At 46.0% G+C, this 24,498-nt stretch overlaps 1 protein-coding gene across 1 annotated transcript; it reads left to right on the top strand.

Annotated features, from left to right (window-relative positions):
• Positions 1-286: 286 nt before the first annotated feature.
• wnt3 (wingless-type MMTV integration site family, member 3) lies at positions 287-23,316 on the top strand (the record flags this gene model as incomplete). The annotated part of the gene is made up of 4 exons (XM_080834795.1): positions 287-366; positions 15,903-16,144; positions 20,213-20,478; positions 22,837-23,316. 4 exons carry the CDS (start codon positions 287-289, stop codon positions 23,314-23,316), a joined length of 1,068 nt encoding a protein of 355 aa, XP_080690921.1.
• Between the last annotated feature and the right edge of the window lie 1,182 nt (positions 23,317-24,498).

Here is a 24,498-nt window from a genome sequence, read left to right as displayed (position 1 = left end):
GTGAGAGAGAGACACTTACTCTCCTAACTACTAAGAGACAGACACACTCTCCAACTCAAAGAAGAAGAACAAGAAGGAGCAGAAGAGGAGAGGAGGGGGGAAAGAAATCTGGAGTTCTTTTAGTTCTTCTTCAAAAAATTTCAATTCAAAAAATCCCTCCCCCTCAGTCAAGCAATCAGGCACTTCTTTAAAAACCTGTACCTTCTGGGACTTTCATTTTTCTTCTCCTCACTGGAAATTATATGAACTGATCAATTTCCTCCAGCACTCAAACAAGGCATACCTGATGGATTTGAATCTGATTGGATATATGATGTGTTTGTGGTTGTCCAGCTCCAGGGTGCTTGGAGGCTATCCCATCTGGTGGTGAGTACACTATCCCCATCCATTTTCTGCATAACTTTCTCCAAAGCGGTATAGGGAGGAATGGTGGTCAGTGATCATTTTATAGGGAGGGGAGGGGAGGGGGTGGGGGGCAGAAACAGTAAGCACTTTTCAGTTTGACTGCTTGGAAAAATGTTCTCCGTTCAGGTCCAAAAACTCCTAACCTCAGTCTGTGGTGTAACGGAAAAGACTAGCTCCGGTCTCCTCTCTCTCTCTCTCTTTCTCCGGCAACAATTTCTCTTTAAAGTCTTCTTCATCTTCTGGGTTGAGGGTTGTGATGCGCAAAAATGCTGGAAATACCAGGTTTTTGGGACTGTGACAAGTTTGGTGACTACCAGGATGGCGTCATGTTTTAAGTAGCAGTCAGAGTTGTCAGCAGGAGGAAACCGGATCATCTGTTTTGTTGTCCCTTCGCTGCAGCTGCCGTAAAGCTACTGCCCAAAAATGTGCTAATTGAGGAATTGGTGGAAATGTCATTCAGTTAATTTGCAGTGCTGCGAGTTCAGACTAACTCTCTTAAAATGGATCAATTGGACAAAACCTAGTTTTGTTTGTAAAATTTCACAAACTTACACCTGACATTAGAAGTAACATTATATCTGGATACTAAGATTTTTTTTAACATTGCCAGTTGATTTTTTTTTAATGCTTGTTTCACTAATTGCTCCTGTGGTATGAGGCAACTGGCCCAAACACTAAACTGTATACTGCATACTGTTTAACCAGAGTTTCTTTGCAACTGCAATCTCAAATTATTATTATTATGCAAAGGAAATAAATGGTAATTCACATTAATTTTTATTTTTAACAGCATTATGCAAGGTAATGCATGCATGTTTTTTTTCCTGCAGTCTGATTAGTACCGTGCCAAACACCCAACAAGCAATATGACAGAGGAAACATCTAAAGAAGTGGTTAGTGACAAACAAATGTAAAATGTCAGGCATGTAGGTTAATTCACTGTCTGCAAATCTTACACTTGCTTATCTCCATCTGAGAGCTATTGTCAACCTCCCCAAGTCACTAGATTTATTTGTGAGAATTTCACCCCTTCATTTTAACATTTAAGGATGATGTCTGCCACAAAACTGTGACGCTTAGGGATTGCTGAGCACTGATACATATGAATGACCTCGCTGGTGCGTGTTTGTAGCGTGAAGCCGTTATTCTAGAAAGTATTTGTGTGGGTGTGTGACAAAAGCCTCCGCTGGCTTACAGTGCATCATGTGTCAGAACTAACGGGCTCTAGTAGCCCCAGTTAGCATGTGGTCCCCGCTGCCTCTGCGTTCCAAACCACCAGCATCTTCTGGTTTCGTTTACCAAGCGAGTGCTGCCAAACACACACAACGATACACACAAGACACTTAAACACACACACACACACACATACTAAACAGATACATACAAGACAGCAGCACACACATACACACCAAAAATACACAGGCCATAGGGCTGGAGAGTTAACAGCAGGATGGTCTTACCCTTCCGCTGGTGTCCAACACCACCAGACAGGAATGACAAAGGGGGGGGGGGGGTTGGATTCAGTGTGTGAAGGGCCCTGCAGCTGTGATTCTAAGCTGGTTTACATGACACCACTGTAATGCTCACCAGCACCTACAAGGCACAGGACCTTTGATTTGGGAAACAAATTTGGAAGTTCAGGGGAGGGATGATGAGAGGGAGAGAGAGATAGAGAGAGAGGGAGAGAAGGATGAAAAGAGGGAGAATGGTAGTGTGGGGGTAGAGATGAAAAGAACAGGTATATATTGCTCGAGGTGAATGGGCAGGTGCTGAGGAATGGATGTCGTTAGGGCCGTCATCACTACTCACACACACACAGACACACAAACTGAAGTCACCCTGGGGTGTCAGGCAAAGCCACAAGGGAAAAAAATGAGATGGCTATGAGCTGTGTCACGGAGTCAAGTAGTGCAGAGTTTCACTATGACTACAACTCACACTCACATACATGCGTGCACACACACATACACACACTCACGCACATGCATTCAACCCTACTGCATAACACTGGTGGATGTGCTCATAAATTCTCAGAGTGCAGAGTTAAGTTTTGACTGCTGCCATGTCTCGGAGCCAGTTGATCACAAAAACACTGAAAAAAAGAAAAGATGCCATAAATCACAGGACCAACATAAGGATTTGTGAAGAGACGATCGGGTCTTTACAAAAAAAAATAACTTTGAAAACAAAAAATTGAAAAAATCCCTTCTAAATAAAAGCTACTAAAAGAGTATAATATATATATATTTTTTTTTTTTTTGTCTGCTGGAACAAACGATAAAAAGACAGGGCCAGAACAAGTGTATGTGCATTCTTACATTTCATTTTAATGTCACTTATTGTTAATACTGTTATTCATTTCTCCATAGAGCATCTGAACTAACCACCAGGCACTCATTCGGAGCAAGTTCTCAATGCTTAAATATCTTCCATGGTAAAACTCTGTCACCAATTCACAGTTATGTAATTGAAACAAAAAAAAGATCAGTATTCAGATCAAAAACCAACCCAAGAATAGCACACATTATCTGCTCATTTTCTCCCTCAATGCAATGCTCAAATGCAAATTCCAACAGAGAAAGAGAGTTATACCAAGTGTAGAGTTGATTGGTTGGAATCGTGCACCCAAAAATATTTCTGTCACTTCTGCCTGTGTTGCGTTAAGACCCAAAATCATCTAAGGGAGCACCCGTACGCGCAATCGAGAGGTAATTCACAAGCGTGAAAGTGATCCCAACCTGTCAGCCTGTTATGCTTGGTGCGTTTACATATGCCTTACAGATGATGACTGAGTCCTAATGCTAAGACATAATCAAGCAATCACTCCAAATCTCTACAAATACCAGACAAAGAGCAACATGCCATCTGTGGTTTCCTCCCACAGCAGCTCCGCAAAAACCACCATACATTTAAATCCAGCTGGCTTTCCGATCCATCATCCCCATCTGTTCTCCATCAGAACTACTGTTTAACTTCTACACCCAGCAGCTGAAGGAGTGTGACCCAAAATTATGGAGTCAAGGGCTGACCTGGAAGTAGTTTTTTAAAAGCCAGGGGTTATCTTTTAACAGCCTAAACAACCCAACAGCTCTCTGGTTAGCGTAACTTGTTTTGTATTCAGTGCTTGCTAAAAGCAAAGTGGCTAGGGTGATATGTCTGTGACAATGAGGGGTATCCCCCAAAAAAGATTTAGTAAAAATGCTATGCTGTGATCCATTGCTATAATTTAATATGAAAAAACATGCATAGAGAAAAACCCATAAAACATGTGAAAGAAGATAAAGAGACACGGCGAAGTAATGAGATATAATGAGAGGAAAAAGGCAGTTGTGCTTTTTTCTGGTCTTTTTTTGTGTGTTTCTTCTGGTCCTTTTTTTCCCTGAGCACTGCTGCAGTGCCAACTGAAAGGACCTGCGCTGTGAGGCCAGTGGGGACCCTGACCTGTGCCGGCCGTCCCCGCGGCCCTCAATGGCACTGTGGGACCCATCTCCCAGTCTCAGGAATGTCATTATCCCACCCGGAAAAAAAGACCCACCCAACACCTCCCCGACAAACAAACACCCATCACCGGGATCACTTTAATAATACTCAGCGCGAGAAAATCCGGCACTGTCTGCGAGCCACTGTGTGAAAAGATCAAGGATGTTCGGAGGGCATTACAGCAACCACTTGAGAGGGCAGCCCTGAAAGGGGAGCGGAGGGCCAGGAGGAAAGAATGTTATTCTTGGGACTTACGGGTTTAATATCAATAGCAACGGGTATCTTAAGAGCGGCTCCTGTCCCTCTGATAGGGTCAAAGGCATTCTGAAGGGGCTCTGGACAAATATATGACCTGGGGGGAGGTTCCAAATACAAGGAGATTTAAGCTTCTTGACTAGTTAAAAAAAAAAGGAGTCTAACCGATGTATGTTCTATCTGTTTTCTGTCATGTCACGCAGTTAGCATGGGGTTTGTTGATCCTGAATGGACTAGCTTGTATATAGGACGTCATCAAGGAGATAAATGAATGTCTATACGGGGTAAGAGGGCCCTACAGTCCTGCAGGTTCCTGCTCAAGTGCAGGTAACTAGGAGTCACTGAGGTGAGGACAACACCTGCGCTCCCTCCCTGGACCCAGACCTCTCCCAGGTTATCTCTCAGGTCATCGCATCCCACACAAAGAGAGACAGAGAGAGAGAGAGAGAGTGAGTATGACAGACGTGGAGGGTATGAGGGAGGGAAGGAGGGAGAGACCCCTGACCCGCAGACAGATATTGATGTCAGTCTGATCTCTACATGCCTTGAAGATGTATAGGTAGAGGATATATCGGGGACAGAGTTACGTTATCATTCTGGTGGCTACGGCAGAGATGGGTTATTTTTTACATGTATTGATTTTCCATTATGGGAAAATATATGGCCTGAAAATGCACCATACTGAACAAACACTCTAAAAAGTGTGATGCTGTGTTTCTACACCTAAATATGTCCATAAAAAAACATACATTTTATTGAAGTATCTTCCTAACTGGTGTGAAACAAAAATAGGCATAAAAAGACTGACAAGTCACACTATGGGCCCTATCTTGCACCCAGCGCAAGTGACATTGTCACCGACGCAAGTATCATTCCTATCTTGCACCCGGCGCACAGCGCGATTTTCCCTCCAGAGGTCCGCTTCGAAATGAACTTGCGCCGACATGGGCGGGGGCGGAACAGAGAAGGCGTTTCTCTGGCGCAAGTGGTATTTTGCAGTTTTCAAAACAACGCCGTGCGCCGTGCGCCATTGACCAAAAAAAAGCTGGTCTAATGTGAGGCGCAATGTCTAAAGTCTGTAACGCGTATTCAGAACGCTATTTTAAGGGCGCATGTGCTTGCCCGCACAGTATAGGACCTGTAGGCTACACTTTACTTCTGTCGTCTTCACGAGAGATTTACACCAATTGTTTGGCAAGCCATATATAATTACAAGGAAAATAAAGTATTTACCACATGAGGAAATCATTGTGATATCCGTATCCAAGACATTTTAAAACTAGGCATACATCTAGCGTACACAATTGACCCAAATGATTCAGGTTAATTGAAGCTGCGTGACATTTGATTTATTGTATGGCTTTGTTGCATTTATTTAATGCCAGTATTATTATAAATCTTGTAAACTCATCTCTGTGTATGTGGACTTTATTTATGTACCTTGGGTTTGGTCAGCTGGTGCACTGGCTTGGGTGCCGATTTCCATGCCCCCAAATCCCTGCACGCTCTCAGGCGTGAGGGTAGACGTGGCGATGTCCTCTGCTGCCGTCAGATCCTGGGTCGAGGCAGATCCACCTCCCGTGAAGGCACGAGAACGTGTGTTACCTTCCAGCTTGGATGTCCCACGTCTCCGGACGTCATTATAGCGTTTTCGGCAACGTTTTCGGGTGCCCCGTTGCAGAAACAATCACGGCAATATCTTGACATGCTTGCTTGACTTTGCTTACTTTTGGAGGGTTTCTCGCATCCCCATATATATCTATCTCCCGGCTTTCTACAAAGCCATACAATAAATCAAATGTCACGCAGCTTCAATTAACCGGAATCATTTGGGTCAATGTGTAGGCTACATGTATGCTTATTTTTAAAATATCTTGGATATGGATTTCACAATGATTTCCTCAAGTGGTAAATACTTTATTTTCCTTGTAATTATATATGGCTTGCCAAAAAATTGGTGTAAATCTCACGTCGGTCTCCTCGGCTGTGAACTTCTCCGGTCTTCCACCAGGTAATTCCGCCATCAAAATAACAAGCCGCTATGGACTATGCCCTTCTCGCTCTTAAAGGGAATGTGAAATGACGCTCCGATTGGTTTATTGCATATTACGCCCAAACCACACCTATGGCTGAGTAACCTCCTTTGGACCAACCCTTTTGACACTTGCGCTGGACGCAAGTGTGTTTTTTCCGCCGTTAAAATAGCAACTGCGCCATAGAGCCGCCCACACAGCTACTTGCGCTTGGCGCCGTCCTACTTGCGTTTCTGATCGGCAAGATAGGGCCCTATGAGACATATGCTTTTGATTTCACCAAAATACAATTCTGATACTTTCCATATGGGGTGGCACAGTGCTAACTTCACACAGATGGAGGTGGGCAAGGACATGATCCATTCACGAGTAATTATATGGAAAAGCGACTTGGCCTACATTTACGCTTCCTGACACAGTCTGAGGGGCCAATAGCAGACGAAGACCCTGGTTTCCGGAGTTTCCGTTAAGTGTGAGTGATGTACAGCTCGTCAAAGCTGCTATCAAGCCTGTCAGCTCAGACCCCAGCGTTGTCCTCTCCCAACAGCTAGCACTCACTAGCTAGCTTCAAGACAGGCAGGTTCACAAGTTTACAGCTCCCTGTTTTGACTGCAGGGGATCCCCGTCCCAGGCCTAGCTTTGTGTCTCAACAGATGACTGGAGTAAAGGAAAGAGAGAGAGAGAGAGAGAGAGAGAGAGGTGGAGAGAGAGAAAGAAAGAAAGAAAGGAAAAACAGGTTAGAACATTTTTCAAGGAGTGCTGTCATTTTTTATCTGATCAGCCCTGAGCTGTTGGAAGGCTGCTCAAAAAAAAAGCAGACAAAAAGGGGAAAACACAAAACAACGCAGAGCATCACAAACTCTCTGACGTGTTCCAGAGTTGGCCTTGACGAGAGGTCCACCAACTTTGAGGGGGACTGTGAGTGTAGGTTTGTATTTTGTGTGTGTGTGTTGCACCTCCCTGCCTCGTCTGCCTGTGCCACCACCTCTTTGCTCTGCCGTGTTGTAATTAGGGTTCACAGAGCCCTGTCTTACACAGAATGCTGAAAGCTACACAAGAGCTACAATTACTGAGGCTGGCCGACAATGGCAACACTAAACGCGAACCGAGTAACACAAACACATGGCTCAGGTGGGTGTGTTTGAAGAATTAACTCTGTTTATGTCTCCTTCGTGGGGAATTTGTGAAGGCAGCTGAATCGTTTTGATTTTTATTAAAGCCCCTGATGGGTTCTACCCACTGGATCACAGTCGGCGCACGTTTGATCGTCCTCAGTTCTGATCTTTAATGAATTAGAATAATTACCTAGCCAAATATAGAGCTCGGGATGTGTTAGTGCGGAGAGGGAGAGCTAGTGTGCACACGTACGGTGAACCTAAAGAATGACTGGTATTCATTAACAAGCACCCTACATGCAGTGGAAGACTGTGAGGTGTATCTGTCTTCTCCTTTGACAATAAGGCTTTTGCTCAGGTAGATCTGCATCGACCAGGTGAGATGAAGTCATGTATTTTCCCATGATGTAAAAACAGTTCTTGTGTTTATGCTTGGGAAAGATACAGGATATCCATACACACCAAACAGCCTAAAGGACCTAAATCAATCACGAAACAGGGTATAATACTGTTTGGGTTATACAATGCCAACATGAAGATAAATCTGCTTGAGACTAAGTACTAAACACAAACTGAAGCCCCGATCTTGCACTAAGGTCATAGGATTTATTGCCTTAGGCTTTTTGTGCATTGGGTCATTCGTTGTCTAGAGGAAAGACAATGGCCACTGGAGCACTGCACAGACAAGGGTATGGTGGAAGACACTGTATTGCAAAGCACCCTGGGAGATAGGGAGAGTTATAAGTACAAGTAGCAACAGAGAACAGAGAATCCTACACACACAAATACGTACACACACACACCCTCTCTCTCTCTTCCACACCACCCTACTTTTCATGAGTCTTTGAATAGTGCCTGAGGAGTAAGGCAGAGAGGAATGGATTGTGACAGGCCGGTTCTCTCTCTAATCCCTCTCATCTCTTTTCTCTCTCTCAGGGCCCCATTTCAGTCATGGTGCCATGGGCAAACATGCTTTTCCCTCTTTTTTAACACATAAAGAGATGCGTTATTGCCGAAAAATGCTAAACTTCCCTTCTAATCCTCAAGCATCTTAAAATGTGGGCTACTGCAGGATGGGTAGGCAGGAAGATATCTAGATAGGTATGCAGGTGTGTGTGTGTCCAAAGTTTCTAGCCTTCAGTTAGATTGCTGTAGTGTAAGGATGACAGGTCGCCTAATTCTTCCTTTGACAAACTGATATAATGTCGATAGCTAATCTTTATACTGGCAAATTGAGCTTGTCTCTCATCAGTAAAATATGAATTGATACAATTGTTTATCACAGGTAATCTTATTACTGAGAAACGAGATACAAATTGTCAATTTAAATCTAAAGTCGATTTACCAAGGACGTGAAAAAATGGTTTTGCCTTACAGTCTACAAATCATTCTTTTTCGCTCATTCCTGGGGTGAGTTTAATCTTGATGCCCACAGTACCTGGACCTTTGGAGTTTGCTGAGTGGATTCGATATCTTCAAGTTTCTGTAGAGTGATACGTATGTATTCGTAACGAACGTAGCTCTGTGTTATCTGTTATTCCTCGAAAATGTTGTAATGCAGTTGCTAGCACCTATCTAGCTTGGAAAGCATGAGTCCCGACCTTTGCGCGTGCGTTTCCATAGACATCATAGGCCAAATGTACTAATGGTAGCAAATAAATGTTCGCACAGAATATTTAATTTAAACGTTAATTTGACCTCAATATTTTAAACATTGTTTTTACCTAGAGATGCGATATTAAAAACATGTCTGCAAGAATGTGTGCTGATGGCTGCTGTTTATAAAACATTAATTATCCAGCTTGATGTGACACAAATCTTGTCACATTCCAGTGGTGCTACTCACGCATGGCCTCCAGGAATTCGTCCTTGTTCGTCTTCACTCGTGACGTCCGGGGAGACAGGAGAAATGCCAGGGGGCAAGCTGGGGTGATGGCTTCACCGACCTATTGTAGGTGAGACGGGACATTTGGCCTGGTAATGAACTTCAAAAACAACCTTAACAGTGCATTGTGCTCCGGGGGCTACAGGGGTCACACGTCGTAAATTCACAGCTTAAGAACGTCTCTGAATTTTCATGGTCCCTCTGGCCATGTTGGGTGACTCTGAAGAAACACTGACAGAGGTTGCTTTGAGGCAGGTGCACAGAGAGTGACCCACCCTCTCGACACGGAGACCACCCATAGGCTACATATTGCAGTCTGTGGTTGAAGATACCAATGGTAGTTACATAAATGTTTCACAGAACAACCTAGAAAAAAACGTAAGTTTCCCAACACACGCATATGTTGTGGAACACCTTCTGTATTGTGTGCATTGAAATCCCCGTCTCATATCCTTCACAGCTGTGGTTTGCACTGGCCCGTGGGCTTTGCGTCACATTTGGCTTGAAAATATTGAGATAACCCACCACCCCCACCCTCACCAGCAGCTAAAAACGCAGAAAAACGCCCACGGGCTAGAGGTAGCCCTCAAACCTGCACAGACAAGCACCTGCTGCAAGGTCCTGGAGTTTCTCTAGGTTTCTCCCCCCACCTTTCCCCTCTGCACACCCCACCCCCCTTCACACAAACAAGCCAAATGGTGCGGATTCCCCATCACAACCCTCTCTATCTCTGTCTATCTGTGCTTGTGTGCCCTACCTCGTTGAGACATGTCGCTCACAGTTTTATTCTAGACATAATGAAGCACAGAGTAGATGATCAGGGGAAAGGTTTAGGGATTAAGTCTATATACCACAACCTCACGCAGCAGCAGAGAGAAATCCTCTCTGTCTCTCTCTCCGGAGGAGACTCCTGTTTGGCACACGCCGCCAAAGTCAACTGAGACTCCCTTTTTTATCTGCCTGAGAGGCAATGGTGCGATTCCTGGACAAACACAACCCCCCCAGGCAGAGTTCCCTGCAAGCCTTTGGTTAGGTAATTGACTCCAATGAAACGCATCTCTACACGTCAGGGCCTCAACCACATCAGTTGCACTCCACTAGGCAGAGTGTTTGAGTTGTGAAGCCAGGCACAATGTGAGCAGGAGTAAATCAGGAGAGAGAGAAAAAGGAAAGAAAGAAAAAGAGGGACTGAAAATCAAGACTCCAGCGCATGTGTGTATGAGATGGACCATGAATTTATTATAAATGGGTTTATGGAAGAGACTGTGTATGAGACATAGAGAAAGAGTGTGTGTGTGTATGTGAGTTTAAGGCTAGCAGACGGTGTAATTATGCCACTTACTCACTTAGTCACTTGACAGACTGGGTGAAAGAGAGAGAAAGAGAGAGAGAGAGAGAGGGAAATGGGTGCTTCCAGGCAGCAGCCGCTCAGCCATTCCTGGATGTGTACTGGCAGCCGGCTCAGGTTGGGGTAAAATAATTATTGCGTGGGGGGGAGTGAGCGGATGAATAAGAGGTTAAAAAGAATTGTGATTACACACCTGAGCGAGCCCACGATACACCTGGAAATGGGATTAAGTCGGTTCACCTTGGAGAGTAGTGAATAGCTGCGTGCGCACTGCAATCCCACACAGACTGCGTGCTTTGCTACAACAGCAGGAGCTTGCCTTTCGCCCTACATTTTGGGGTGAGGTGGATAATGTCATGATGACAAATCACCACACCTGTTCTGTCATTAGGGCTTTTTATTGTAGTTGTTTTCAAAGGACTGATGGAAGTAATGACAACAGTGATTGAAAAACACATTAGTGAACCTCTTCTCAACAGTTCGTCATGTTCATGTCATCTCTGCTGCTCTTTTGGGCTTGTTTTTTTCAAGACTTGTACGCATGCATACAAACAGGAATTTGCTCGCACACTCGCACACACACACACACACACACACACACACACACAGATCAACTGGCGGTTCGGGGGGTGGGGGTTACGCCCAGCTGATCAGCATCTCCGGTATCAAAGGCTCTGTCTATCCAAACCTGTTTGACGCAGGTTACCTCACCTGTGCTCAGCTCAGGGCTCACAAAAGTACTCAAAAGGCCCTCGCCGCCTCCACAGACCCGATACCTGTGGTCACTGTAACAATGGCCATTTCAAATGCATCAAATGCAATGCAGTGTAAAGTCTTCTGACAGTGAAGGCGGGTAAGGGGTGGTGGACATAGGGGTTTGCAGAGCAGAGGAGATATGGAAAAGAAGTGTGGAATTATGAAAGTAAAGAAAAGATCTCTCTCTCTCTGTGTGAGAAAGACAGAGAGAGCGTGGAATATGAGAATGATGCGTGCGTGGCATAGAGAAGCATATATAGAGTGAGAGAACTGTGTAGCTTCAGCAGGGAATTCTCATGTCCTGACTTCAGAGCAGGGTATTTGTTTAAAGTGTGAGAAGCAGGAGCATCAGTGGCATCAGTGGCAGGCGCAGCGGGAGCGCCAGCAGGAGCCGGAGCGCAGCAGTCATCATCTATCAGAGGCGTCTGTGGTCAGATAGGGTTGCAGCCCGTAGGGGGCCTGAGCTAATCTGCACAGGAGCTCTGATCAGGAGCGCCTGCTCGCTCGCTCGCCCATTATCCTGCCCACGGCCCGCAGCGACAGGTGCTGGCCACCTCCAGTCCTGTGTGTGTGTGTGTGTGTGTGTGTGTGTGTGTGTGTGTGTGTGTGTGAGAGAGAGAGAGGACGCACTGGCGTCATCTCTGGCAGAACTACGCTGTGTTATGCCTCACAACGGTCATAGTGATCTCACTTCTTTGTCATTGCCTGAGGTTTGTACACACACACACATACGCATACTCTCTCACAGACACACACACACACACACACACACACACACACACACACACACACACACACACACACACACACACACACACACACACACACACACACACACACACACACACACACACAGGACTGGAGGTGGCCAGCACACACACTAGGTCAAAACATATTCAAACAGTTTACCCATACATGCACAATTCATTATGTGAATATATACATATATACACACACACACACACACACACACACACACACACACACACACACACACACACACACACACACACACACACACACTGACGCATGTTGATACACATTTGTATTGGAGACAACAGACTTGTTTGTAAGCATCTGTATTGGGAACAACAGGCTTTTGATATGCTATGGACATCCCTGGAGACATACCCCTGGAGAAGGTCTGTGCCGTGTCACTGGTGCGATGTGTGAAAGTGAGTGGTGTGGACATCTCTGTGTCAGCTCTGGATCCAACACAGGATCCTAACCAGCACCTCTCGGGGGACTCTCAGGGATTTATGACCCTGCAGCTGAGAATGGCTTCCCCCTCACAGGGTGGGAACACACAACGTGAGGGTGTGTATGCCTCTGTGTGTGTGTGTGTGTGTGTGTGTGTGTGTGTGTGTGTGTGTGTGTGTGTGTGTGGTATTCATTTGGAAAGCAGCGTGTGTTCACAAATAAACAATAACACATGTACACACACACATACTATACACACACACACACACTCACAAATCCCATAAATATTTCATGGCAAAGGCAATCGTGCTTCAGGAGGGCGCTGGAGTGGTTTTGTTTGAGCCTGTCACAACGGCATGCATGTCAAAACATGGACATCGCAAACATTGTGTGTGTGTATGAGTGTGTGTGTGTGTGTGTTATTCTCCTGCTTATCTCAGGGAGAAAAAGCAGGCAATTACAATTAATTACCTCAATGAAACTATAATGGTTTCTGGCAACCCTGGCAGATCTGGCCTGTTCTCGGTGTGCAGATGAATCCATGTTGAAGCCGATGCCAGCTCACTGCAGAAGCTGAGAAAGCGCCTCCCATATGCTACCACAAAGCTTCCTGCACTCACGAGAGACAGGGGCATAGAGATACAGTCACGCAGTATGCAAATGCAGCAAATGCAATTACATTGCGGCGATATGCAGTTATAAAGGTATGTGTGCACACTTTATGCAACTGAAGTATACACACAGTAGTTTGTGTACTTTTGCAAACCCCACATGCACGCGCACGCACACATTCTTCTGCACACACAAACATACAAACACTACAGACACATTCCCTCTTACTATTCTGGGCTCATCCTGAAGAGAGCATATTAACCTCTATCCAGATATTTAGTTTGTTGTCTTTTGCTTTTGCAAAGGTCTTTCAATGCCAGTCAGCCTTCATCCAGCCTCAGTGAATGTGACTTCTTCAGTAACCTCATTTCTCTTTCTTATAGCCTTAAAGAAGTTTTAAGTCTGACTAGCTGGCAGATAGTGAGATAAATTACTTCATACTCCCCACCCCAAGGAGGTTGGGGTTAGTGTATTACTACGTTTGCACGCCCCTACCTCTTCTCCTGTGGCAGAAGTAAACTAAAAGTTTGGCCACGGTGGGGGAGGCTAAAGGCTACATGTAGCATGAAAACATTTATATGATTAAAAAGATATCGAGGCTACCATTAATGTCCCAATATTAATATATATTTGTATGTGACATTAACTTAGTCGACTTACCTTAATCTGTGAAATTGACAAACGGGTGTAGTTCTTGGCGTGAGATGCATTGAAGTCAATTGAAGTCTATTTTTCTATGCTAGCGTTAGAAAGGATATCAAAGCGTAGAACTCACCCTGAAAGCATGAGATTTGTCAACCCTGTTTTACCAAACACCATTCCTGTCAATTTGGGCATTTGCCCATAATGGCACTCTTGCCTTGCCTTGCCTTGCTGTTTTTACTACCTTAACTCACTAGCGCCTCTTAAGGTAGAAATTGGTACTGTGAGAGAGGCCGGAGCGGCTGCAGCTGGTTAGCGTGCTGACTTTAGTGAATATCTGGGCAACACGTTTTTGACATTAGGTTGAAACGGTTATTTTTTCACATTCTGTTTTCTATATTTTCAGCTAAAATTCCCTCGTATAGCCCCTTTAATCTCTAATTTCAATTCTTCCTTTAAACTGTAAATTCAATTCATATGGTCATCCTACTCCACAGTTGCCTTTAACAAATCATAATTTTTGACGGATTACATTCTCTTTCATAGATTCATATAATTAATGTGTGCCTATATATATATATATATATATATATATATAGCAAGCAAGGATAGCTGGATAAGTATCTGTACAACTTTAAAGTATACTTTTAGCACTGACACAAAGCATATATTTATATATATATATATATATATATATAACTTTTGTTCTAGTGTAGATACTTTTCCAGCTATCCTTGCTTGTTGACATACATGGCACCTCCTGGAGAACAAACCAGTTTACTGGAAGCCTAATTTCTGGAGGCACAAGTCTGTCATCATGTCATCTCTCCACGGAGAATGGGGGATGTGAACACTGAACTGAGGAGTTCAGGGAGTGTGGCACCCCAGCTGTCAGCGACATGCGGACGACACAAACACGCTACCCTCGGGCCCTCAGGGGCCGGGAAGGGAGGGCCGCAGTGTAGCAAATGCATCCTGGATAGGATGGAGCTGATGGAGGGCTCTGCTACTTGTCTCAAAGTAACATTCTCTCTCTCTCTCTCTATTTCTTCCCAATGTTAATCTCTATATTCCCCTTTCTCTCACTCTCTTTCCAGTGTTTCTCCCTCTATATTCGTTCTCTCTCTATTTCTTCCTCAATTTACCTCCAGCTCTTTTTCTCCCTATGTTCTCCCTATTTCTTCCTTTCGGTGTCTCGATAATTCAAATAATAGCCCTGGATCAAAAGATGTTTTGCCCCGGAAAAATAGCTAAAATAATTGGCATGTGATGGTTGCTAGCAAGCTAAATCACTAAAGCAAGACTTACATTTACATTTACATTTAGTCATTTAGCAGACGCTTTTGTCCAAAGCGACGTACAAGGGAGAGAACAATCAAGCTAAGAGCATTAAAAACCTGGTGTAACAATAAATACTGCTTATTTTTTTCAAAAAAATAGAAAGCGACATAGAAAGAATAAAAAGAAGTGCGGGCCTGTTACTGCTTAAGTGCAGGTTAAGCCAAGGTGCCAGTTAGGAAGACTTGAAGGCTATGGATATAAGAAGCTTTTTCTAAAAGGAAAAGGATGAAGGCAACAAGGCACTGGGGAGGCTCAAGGAGGTGGAGGAAGTTTTCTCCTGTTGTTGACCATTTGGGCAAAAAGCAAGGTCAAAGGAAAGGAACCATTTAGACTCAACTTTAATATCTCCCAGTTTAAAATCAATCTACAGACTGCAATCATTATAGGCCTGTCTAAACCTCAGTTTACCAAACAAAAGCTGTTTTCTGATATTCAAACAGTATGATATTCACATTTCATTTCTGTCTACAAAAATCTTGTTACTGTTTTCTCAGAGTTTATGTGTAACCTATGGCGATGTCAATGTCCAGTGTCAGTGTGATCTAGCATAAAAGTGTTTTCATGTAGACAAGCAGTGTGGTATAATGGATGGGGTAAAGTTCATGTGAGTCAGACAGACGATGGGCACCTGCATCCCATGGTCTTTAGGCTTACTGTTTCTGTCTCAAACTTTGTGAAAATGGCGCATTTAGCTGCCAGAATAAAAAATATATATTAACGGTTAAGGGTGCCTCAGGTGCTTAAAGGTCGACGAATGTGTTCAACTCCTAGCGACGGCCCTGCTCTACATCCTCCTCTCTCTCTCTCTCTCCCTCTGTTCGTTCCTGCAGGTCGCTGGCCCTGGGGCAGCAGTACTCCACGCTGGGCTCGCAGCCCATCCTCTGCAGCTCCATCCCCGGTCTGGTGCCCAAGCAGCTGCGCTTCTGCCGCAACTACATAGAGATCATGCCCAGCGTGGCAGAGGGCGTCAAGCTGGGCATCCAGGAGTGTCAACACCAGTTCCGCGGGCGCCGCTGGAACTGCACCACCATCAAGAATAACCTGGCCATCTTTGGCCCCGTGCTGGACAAAGGTATGGTTGAACCGCAAGGAGATCATTCAGATCATTTTGAATATAATTTGTATTCAAAAACATATAAGGTTGAAACATATAACGTTGAATATGGCTTCACAAATGTGTCTGCAATATTATATGGTTTATCAGTAATTGTTGCCCATTGTTGCATAGTTAGGAGAATCATCGTCATTGAATAGTTAACACTGAAACACAAACACACACAGACCCCCAAACATACACAGACCCCCAAACACACACACACACACAGTCATGAGAGCAGAGGAGTGCTGAATGAGCATTTGTGGTGGCTGTCCTTTATATTCCTTCCCTCTGGTAGAAATGCGATTTGGTGGCCAGAGAAGGGAAAGCAAATCACACTGAATTGGGCTGCAGGTCAGAGGGAACCCCGCAGAAATGAGCAAAGAGTATGAATGAAAGGAACAAGAGAGAGAAAGGGAGAGCGAGAAACAGAGAGAGAGAGGGAATGGGGGATGGAGGGGTGGGAGAGAGGTGAAAGTGAGAGAGTAACAGGCGGAGAGGTGAAAGAGAGATGGACAGAGTGAGCGAGTTAGAGAAAAAGAGCATGAGTGAGTTAGGGAGAGAGAGAGAGAGGGATAGAGCGAGCGAGTTAGAGAAAGAGACAGAGTAAGAGAGCATGAGTGAGTAAGGGAGAGAGAGAGCGAGAGAGAGAGAGAGAGTGAGAGAGAAAGCGAGAGAGAGAGGGATAGAGGAGGCCAAATAAGATTACAAGTGAGAGAAAAGGACTGGGGGGCTCAGCTCAACCCCTACTGTGCGTGAAGGCCACTGTGAGCCATCTCTCTGTGTGTCTCTGGGCTCCCGTCTCCCACGGACGGCCCATTCACACGCCCTTTTGACTCGGTCATGGAAACAGCCTGAAAGGGAAGCTCCAGAACCTTCCGCAAAGCAACAAGGTGCAGGAATAGAGGGGGAGCCAGGGAGGAGAGGGAAAAGCCAATAGAAGGGAGAGGAGACTGACAAGACAAGCGAAGGAAGAAGGAGAGCTGCGGAGAAGAAAAGAGAGGAAAGGAAAAGGGAAGAGAGGAGAGGAAAGGAGTTCAGTCTGATGCAGACACCAGAATGCACCCTGGCCTGACTTGGCCCAAGAGGGGACCACCATGTTGAACCAAAAAAAAAAGTTAAACGTGTGTCAGGAATCCATCACTGGGTTGCCTACGGCAGTAAAACAGGGATATCAGAGGGTCTGAGGTGAGAATGTCATTCTTAGAGCAGTACAGATGAAACAAGAACATTTATAATTGTAGTTGTTGGCAGAGGTGGAACCAGAAAAGAGAGGGGGGGAAAGGATAGACAGAAGAGAGGACAGATGGGTAGACTGCGAAGGCAGGGAGGGAGAGGCTGGAAGGGATGAAGGGATGCGGGGCAGAGGGGTGAAAGGGTTTTAGGGTTTTGTCATCCGGGATGGAGAGAGGGCGTCTGAGGGGCCTTTTGGTGGTTCTTGGTTTGAGTCAGGGGGGCTTTTTCAGGGAAAAGCCATGTCTGGATGCGGCTGATCATTCTAGAAAAGCAATGTTAGCCAATTTGTGTGTGTGTGTGTGTGTGTTTGTGTGTGTGTGTGTGTGTGTGTGTGTGTGTGTGTGTGTGTGTGTGTGTGTGTGTGTGTGTTTGTGTATATGTGTGTATGTGTGTGTATGGGGAGGCTGGGGCTAGAGAAGGGGGGGGGTTTGTTCCTTTGGGGAATGCCAGCCCCAACTCTGGGTATTGCAGTGTGTTGGGGTTTGGAGCTGGCGGGGTGCTGGGGTCCCTTTGTGTGCGTAATACAGTGTGACACCAGGGAGACAAAGACGGATTCATGGGCCCAGCAGGTAGCAGGAGCGGCGCCCCCTTTGGCCCTCTGCCAGAGCTCCCGGGGCTCTGGGCTCACAGGCCCCTGTTGTGGCCAACCCTGCTGGGACTGCCAGCCCGGCCGGCCCCCCCCCCACCCTCTCCCCCCTCCACAACCAAAGGTGCTCTCCCAGCGAACACACACTCCTGGAAAACTATGCAGATTTGTGTGTGAGTGTGTGTATGTGTGTGTGTGTGAGTGTGTGTGTGTGTTTGTGTGTGTCTGTGTGCCTGTCTTTATGTGTTTGTGCATTTTGGTTTTGTTTTCTCCACTGGCCCCTCGAGACACAATTAAATGAAAATGAGAAGAGTAAAAAGAAAAACAAGAAATCAAATAGTTGAGGTTGATATCATGTCTCTCTGCACTGGTATCTGTCGTCTGCGTGAGCTGTTTATGTAATATTTCCCATAGTTAACATGGTAGCAGTAGAAAGGATTGGGTGACACACATCACAGCTTGCCAAGACACTGTATCAAATTTCACAAGCATATCGTCAGCTGAGTATTACGTCATGTGAGTAGGTGCAGCCAGTGAGAATGCAGGCCCGTTCTTCAGAACACAACATGAAAGAATACGTAAAAAACCCTCAGAAAACAAGATGAATGGAGAAACAAGCGCAGAGTGAAGAAAGGGAATGAGAAAATAGTAAAGCAGGACATTCTCATGATAAAAACATTTAATGATAAAAAACACTTGATTACAACGCAGACTACACATTTGCCACAAAGAATGTAGATGGCAGCGTCAACGTTGGAATCAGGTTTGAGTTGATCTTCAAAGTGGGTAGAAGTGTATGCAGGCACAGCTCAGCAGAGGGGAAATATCAAATGAAGATGTTAAACAGGGCACAAAAAGCACAGAGGGGCAGAGGTCGTTTGATAAGTGTTGATTGCAGACAGTACATGACTTACTTCTAATATCTGCAAGAGAGAGGTGTCATTCACCAGACTTAGTGTATGTATACACAGAAATACACTTAATGGCTGAAATCCAAGACTTCCAAGAGACTTCATAGTTCCCTGGTATGTAATCAGTAACTCATCAGAACAATCTAGGTTCATAGTGAGTATAAAACAACCCTTGGGCCTTTGGAACCATGTAAAACTATAACATAACATGTGTGGCCTTGGATGATCACATAAACCTGTCTATATTAGTCCCCTTTACACTCGCAGAGATGACATCACAGGGCACCACATGCTACAGTAGAAACACACTGGACTGAGTATCCTAACTTGGTATTACGTATTGAACTTGGTAAAAAAAAAGCAGAAGCACTTTGCTGAGTGTGGCTGAGAAAAGATGTTTATTGTAGTAGCTAGCAGTGTTGAGTGGAGCAGAGGTGTGTGGTTGTAGATAGAGGGGCTGCTGCTGTGGAGAGCCAGTGTGAGGGCTCCTTGTCTGGCCCTGCAGGCCGCTCATGGAGATGGCGTGGGCTGGGGAAAAGACAAGCGATGCGAGTAAGTGTGCTGTGATTGTGAAACAGTGGTGTCCAGTTACATAATGCCCTGTTGCGTTCAAAGGAAGCGTAATACCATCCTTTAACACATGCCTTCAGACAGAGCAAACACACACACACACACACACACACACACACACACACACACACACACACAGACACACACACACACTCAAGCCTACATACATACACACACCCACTGCTGGTTTCCACACGTGGCCTGAGGGGGCTTTTGGGGAGGGGGAGAGAGAGAAGTAGTGAAAGAAAGGCAAGAGTAACATTCCTGAAACACAATCCCTAGAGAAAGCGGTGCACCTTCACGATGCCACAGGGAGCACTAAGCAAAGTGACAGGGCCAACAATTGGGCCGCACCGTCAAAAAGCAAAGCAGAGCAGAGCGCAGCACTCTCACTTACACCACAGCACACGGTTACTATTTGAAACCTCATCGGGGGGAAATCGATCCGCAGCCTGCAGGCTCGGTACAGAAGGTCGGAGCAGAAAGAGAAGTCAGGCGGCAGCACATCTCACATCTCAACATCTCTTTATGCTGGGCTGTGGGCGACAGAGCTGTATGTTAAAGAGAAGTAGTGTGTCATAATATCTTGAGATGATCTCATGTGGTTGAATCTAATTTAGTGTAACGTTTGGTTGCAGAACAATGCAAGTACCATCTGTACATGGCTTCTACATTGGCTTCTGCTCAGAGTAAATATTTCAGCTTTTTTCTCTCTGTCTTTGCTTGCTTTTCTCTCACTAGCCACAAGGGAGTCTGCGTTTGTCCATGCGATAGCATCGGCCGGCGTGGCGTACGCGGTGACGCGGTCGTGCGCCGAGGGCACGTCCACCATGTGCGGCTGCGACTCGCACCACAAGGGCCCACCGGGCGAGGGCTGGAAGTGGGGGGGCTGCAGCGAGGATGCCGAGTTCGGCGTGCTCGTGTCGCGAGAGTTTGCAGATGCACGAGAGAACCGGCCGGACGCCCGTTCCGCCATGAACCGACACAACAACGAAGCTGGGCGAATGGTAAGAGAACACAAGAGACAACCACATTGTAGATAAATTCCACTACAGAGACATAAATGTCAGCAATTAAGACTGACATTTAAGGATTCAATCTCTCTGGAGTCCATCAACAGAATCAAATGTGAATAAACTAAATTCTTACCTTTATGTGCCAGAGATGAATCAAAGCACAATGCATTCAAATCTCTTCTAATCTCTTCTAAATGTAAAACTGAAACTGTCTAAATTTAAAACTTTAGTAAATCATAGGAACAAAATATGGATTTGCAATCTAAATGTCATCTCATGCATGATATATGTAGTTGTTGACATGTATGGGTGAATAGTTATGCTGAGCTTGTGACAATGGTATGCATAGCCTGTGGAGACATTATAGCTCTTGGCCTACACCTGAAACCAGGGATTAAGACACATAATTGAAGCAAGGATAGGCTTATGTTGCCAGTAAGGCAAATGCAGTTCAACTAAACTTGACCTCACAAGACTCGCAGGCGGTTCTTATGACTACCATGTCCCATAAATCTTTTTGTCTTAATTCCATGTTGATTCCCTCATCCAAATGTAGAAAGGCTAATATTGGCAATCTTGACAGTGCACCCAAACATAAATCCAGTTTACCGTAAGGCAGAGGCAAAGCTCAGGACAATCATATCCAATTTATCTTATTCCATTTATCTTTATCACATTTCGATGTCACCTCCTAGTCCCAGCCTGATAGTAAGAGAACAGAAAGGTGTTATTATTGTTATTATACAGCAGTTAAACCTTCAACTGTGCCCTAACGTAATGGATACTTTATCAAGACGGTACAGCAGAGCATTGTCAGACTGCAATAAAACAAGGCTGGAGGAGACAGCTAAACTTAATTACCACTGCATTAACTGTAATGAGACAATGAACAATGATGTGCTTGTTTCGCACAAGGGGAGCAGGTAGCTCCCGCTACCTCACTATGTTCGCGCAACACACAGGAACTATCAGCATGCGACTGAGGTCTGTCTTTTGTGGTATTCCTTAAACCCCCCCCCCCCCCCCCCAAAAAAAACCTAGCATTTCATTTTAAATTAGGGGGCAATTATCACCACCTGAAAGGGCAGACCTTTCATGCCACTCATAACTCGCATCCTTTCCGAATTCCATAACAAAAGGACTACTAGACCTTTTGTGGACTTGCGTGAGGTTTGGGGAAAAATTTAAAGAAAATGGCTCTGGGGGAGGCGTGTGTGTGGGGCGGTGGTTTTTCTGGGATTTAAAGAGTCACTGGGGCTGTCAGGGCTTAGTAGAGGGGGGATTGGTGAAGGCTGATGGTGCTGAGGGCAATACCTGAGACCACACTGCAACAAGCAGCCCTTTGATCTGGGACAGACAGGAGCGGGGGGCCGAGACCACAGGAGCAGCAGCAGCAGCAGTAGCAGCAGCAGCACCCAGACAGGCGGCCCTTCTCCGTCAGGTCCCCCAGGCTGCCCCACCTGCCTCCCCCTCATTGTCTCTCCCGTCTCTCTCCCGACATCCCTCCAGGTTGAGACACCCGGGAGGCTGCGATAAAGGCTGAGACATGATGTCAGAAGCCCTCCGTTTGCCTGGCTCTGGGTCTGGGCCAGCCACCCCACCCCACCCCTCCTCGAGGGGCCACAACCACCTGCCTTCTGCCACAGCTGGGGAATTCTGCAGCTAAATATAGCTGGGGAAATTAAACCAAACAAACCAAAACAAAGAAGCGCAAGCGCCGGTGGCGAATGCTCTCTCTCTCTGGAACGGGACTTCAGAGGAGAGGGGGGGAGAGAGAGAGAGAGAGAGAGAGAGAGAGAGAGAGAGAGAGAGAGAGAGAGAGAGAGGGAGGGAGGGTGAGAGAGAGAGAGAGAGAGAGAGAGAGAACCCTCACAGCTGCAGAACACCTGTAGAACACTGACCTGTGGCCAGGGGCATCTAGGGTACTACACCCAGGAGCTAATGACTCAGAGCACAGTTCACAAAATGAGCAGACTCTGGTGGAAGACCTTCTGGTGGAGGGAAGAGGAAATGTCACACATGCAATGGCTTGAAAGTCTGAAAAAATATAGTGGATTCAGTTGAACTTAGTTGCTGGAATGTTATGGATAAATGAGCTTTATACAGGAAAAACATAATGTACACGTTATACTTCATAGCATTGGTTAACCAGCGGTTTCAGGTTTCCATGGAGCTTGGCAGCGTTAAACTTTCCAAGGCTGTACCATACACCCTTCTTTAGACTGAACCTGAACCGTTTCCTCAGCCAACTATCACTTAAGCGTGTTTGATATATTTTGTCCGAACTAATATTTCCTTTTCCTCCCTACTTTTCCTTCTCTCTTTGTCATTCTCTCTCCTCCATACAAGACTATCCTGGAGAATATGCACCTGCGATGTAAGTGCCACGGTCTGTCAGGGAGCTGTGAGGTGAAGACGTGTTGGTGGGCACAGCCCGATTTCCGCATGTTGGGAGACTACCTGAAGGACAAGTACGACAGTGCCTCAGAGATGGTGGTGGAGAAGCACCGGGAGTCGCGCGGATGGGTAGAGACTCTACGCGCCAAGTTCGCCTTCTTCAAGCATCCGACCGAGCGCGACCTGGTGTATTACGAGGGGTCGCCCAACTTCTGCGAACCGAACCCCGAGACAGGTTCGTTTGGGACTCGTGACCGTGTCTGCAACGTTTCTTCGCACGGCATCGAGGGCTGCGACCTGCTGTGCTGCGGTCGCGGGCACAACACGCGGACGGAGAAACGCAAGGAGAAGTGTCACTGCGTGTTCCACTGGTGCTGCTATGTCAGCTGCCAGGAGTGCACGCGCATCTATGACGTGCACACCTGCAAATGAGAGAGGGGGAGCAGGGAGGAGAGGAGAGGACAAGGACAGACAAGAGAGAGAGAAAGAGACTCCAAAAAACTGGAAGAGAAAAACAAATGGATCAGGCAAACACCTGAAACATACACACAAACGTACACAATCACAATGTGACAAATGCCCCCCTAGAAAAGGTCTTCCCCTGAATCCTTTGTATGGTCCCTCCCTGGCCGTCTCAACTGTTGCTTGTCATAGCTAGTCCACCTGAGCAGGCTGGGTTCCAGGGGGCACTGTAATAACTAGATGGACAGCTATTCTTGCAGTTAGGGTTGTAGATGGTAATTCTGAACCCTTGGAAATAATATTGCTCTTGGCCCCATGCAAGTAATTAATTCACCATTTTCTGTGGGGCCTCGCCAGCTCGGGCCACTGAAAATGTCACCTCCTGTCACCCCAGAAGCAACTGCATTGCCTTGAGCGTGTGCTCATCCAGCCCGCTTCCTCTACTTCCAAACTTCTTCGTGCAGACTTCCATCCAACAGGCTGAGTGTTGCTCAACATTAGGTTGATTTATAACCAACTGTAAATCCTATTCCCTTGTCATATGGCCTTCTGACTGGAGGCTACATGCACACACTGTATTGCTCATACCAACACACCACTCTCACACACACACACACACACACACACACACACTCCAGAGCTGTGCTATATATATGGACACTAAATGTAAAAAGATAAGGAGAATGGACACTTCTAGTCTTAAACTACTGAATGGATCAACCCCCTTCCTACTTTCCCCCTGTCAACTATTAGCCCTCACTTCACTACTGAACACCCCTTGCTCTGTACACCCCCCCCCCCCCCTCCCCTCATCTCCACCCCCCCCCCCCCCCCCCCCCCCCCCCCCCCCCCCAAAGTATTGTGCCATTGCTGCTGCCCACACGTAAGCAGATGCCTTCAGAGGCAGGAGAAAAATGCCTGGAAGCTTCTGTTGCTGTTTTTACGGCCCCTTTACATTTCTGACATATTCGTGGAGAACGACGCCGGTATGCACACCGCCTTGGCGCTCGCGGGAAAAGAGACATTCTTTCTACGTCTGTGGCTCTCAGTGCTCCTCCTCAGCTCTGAACCCCCCGGAGGTGTACTGCTGTGCGCCATCAGAGAGTGGAGGGTCCACACACACGATGCCTTGGGCTCCTGCAGACTCTCTCT

The sequence above is a fragment of the Sprattus sprattus genome (assembly GCF_963457725.1).
Source record: "Sprattus sprattus genome assembly, chromosome: 3".
NCBI classification, from domain to species: Eukaryota; Metazoa; Chordata; class Actinopteri; order Clupeiformes; family Clupeidae; genus Sprattus; species Sprattus sprattus.
This window is presented reverse-complemented; position numbering and strand designations above follow the sequence as displayed.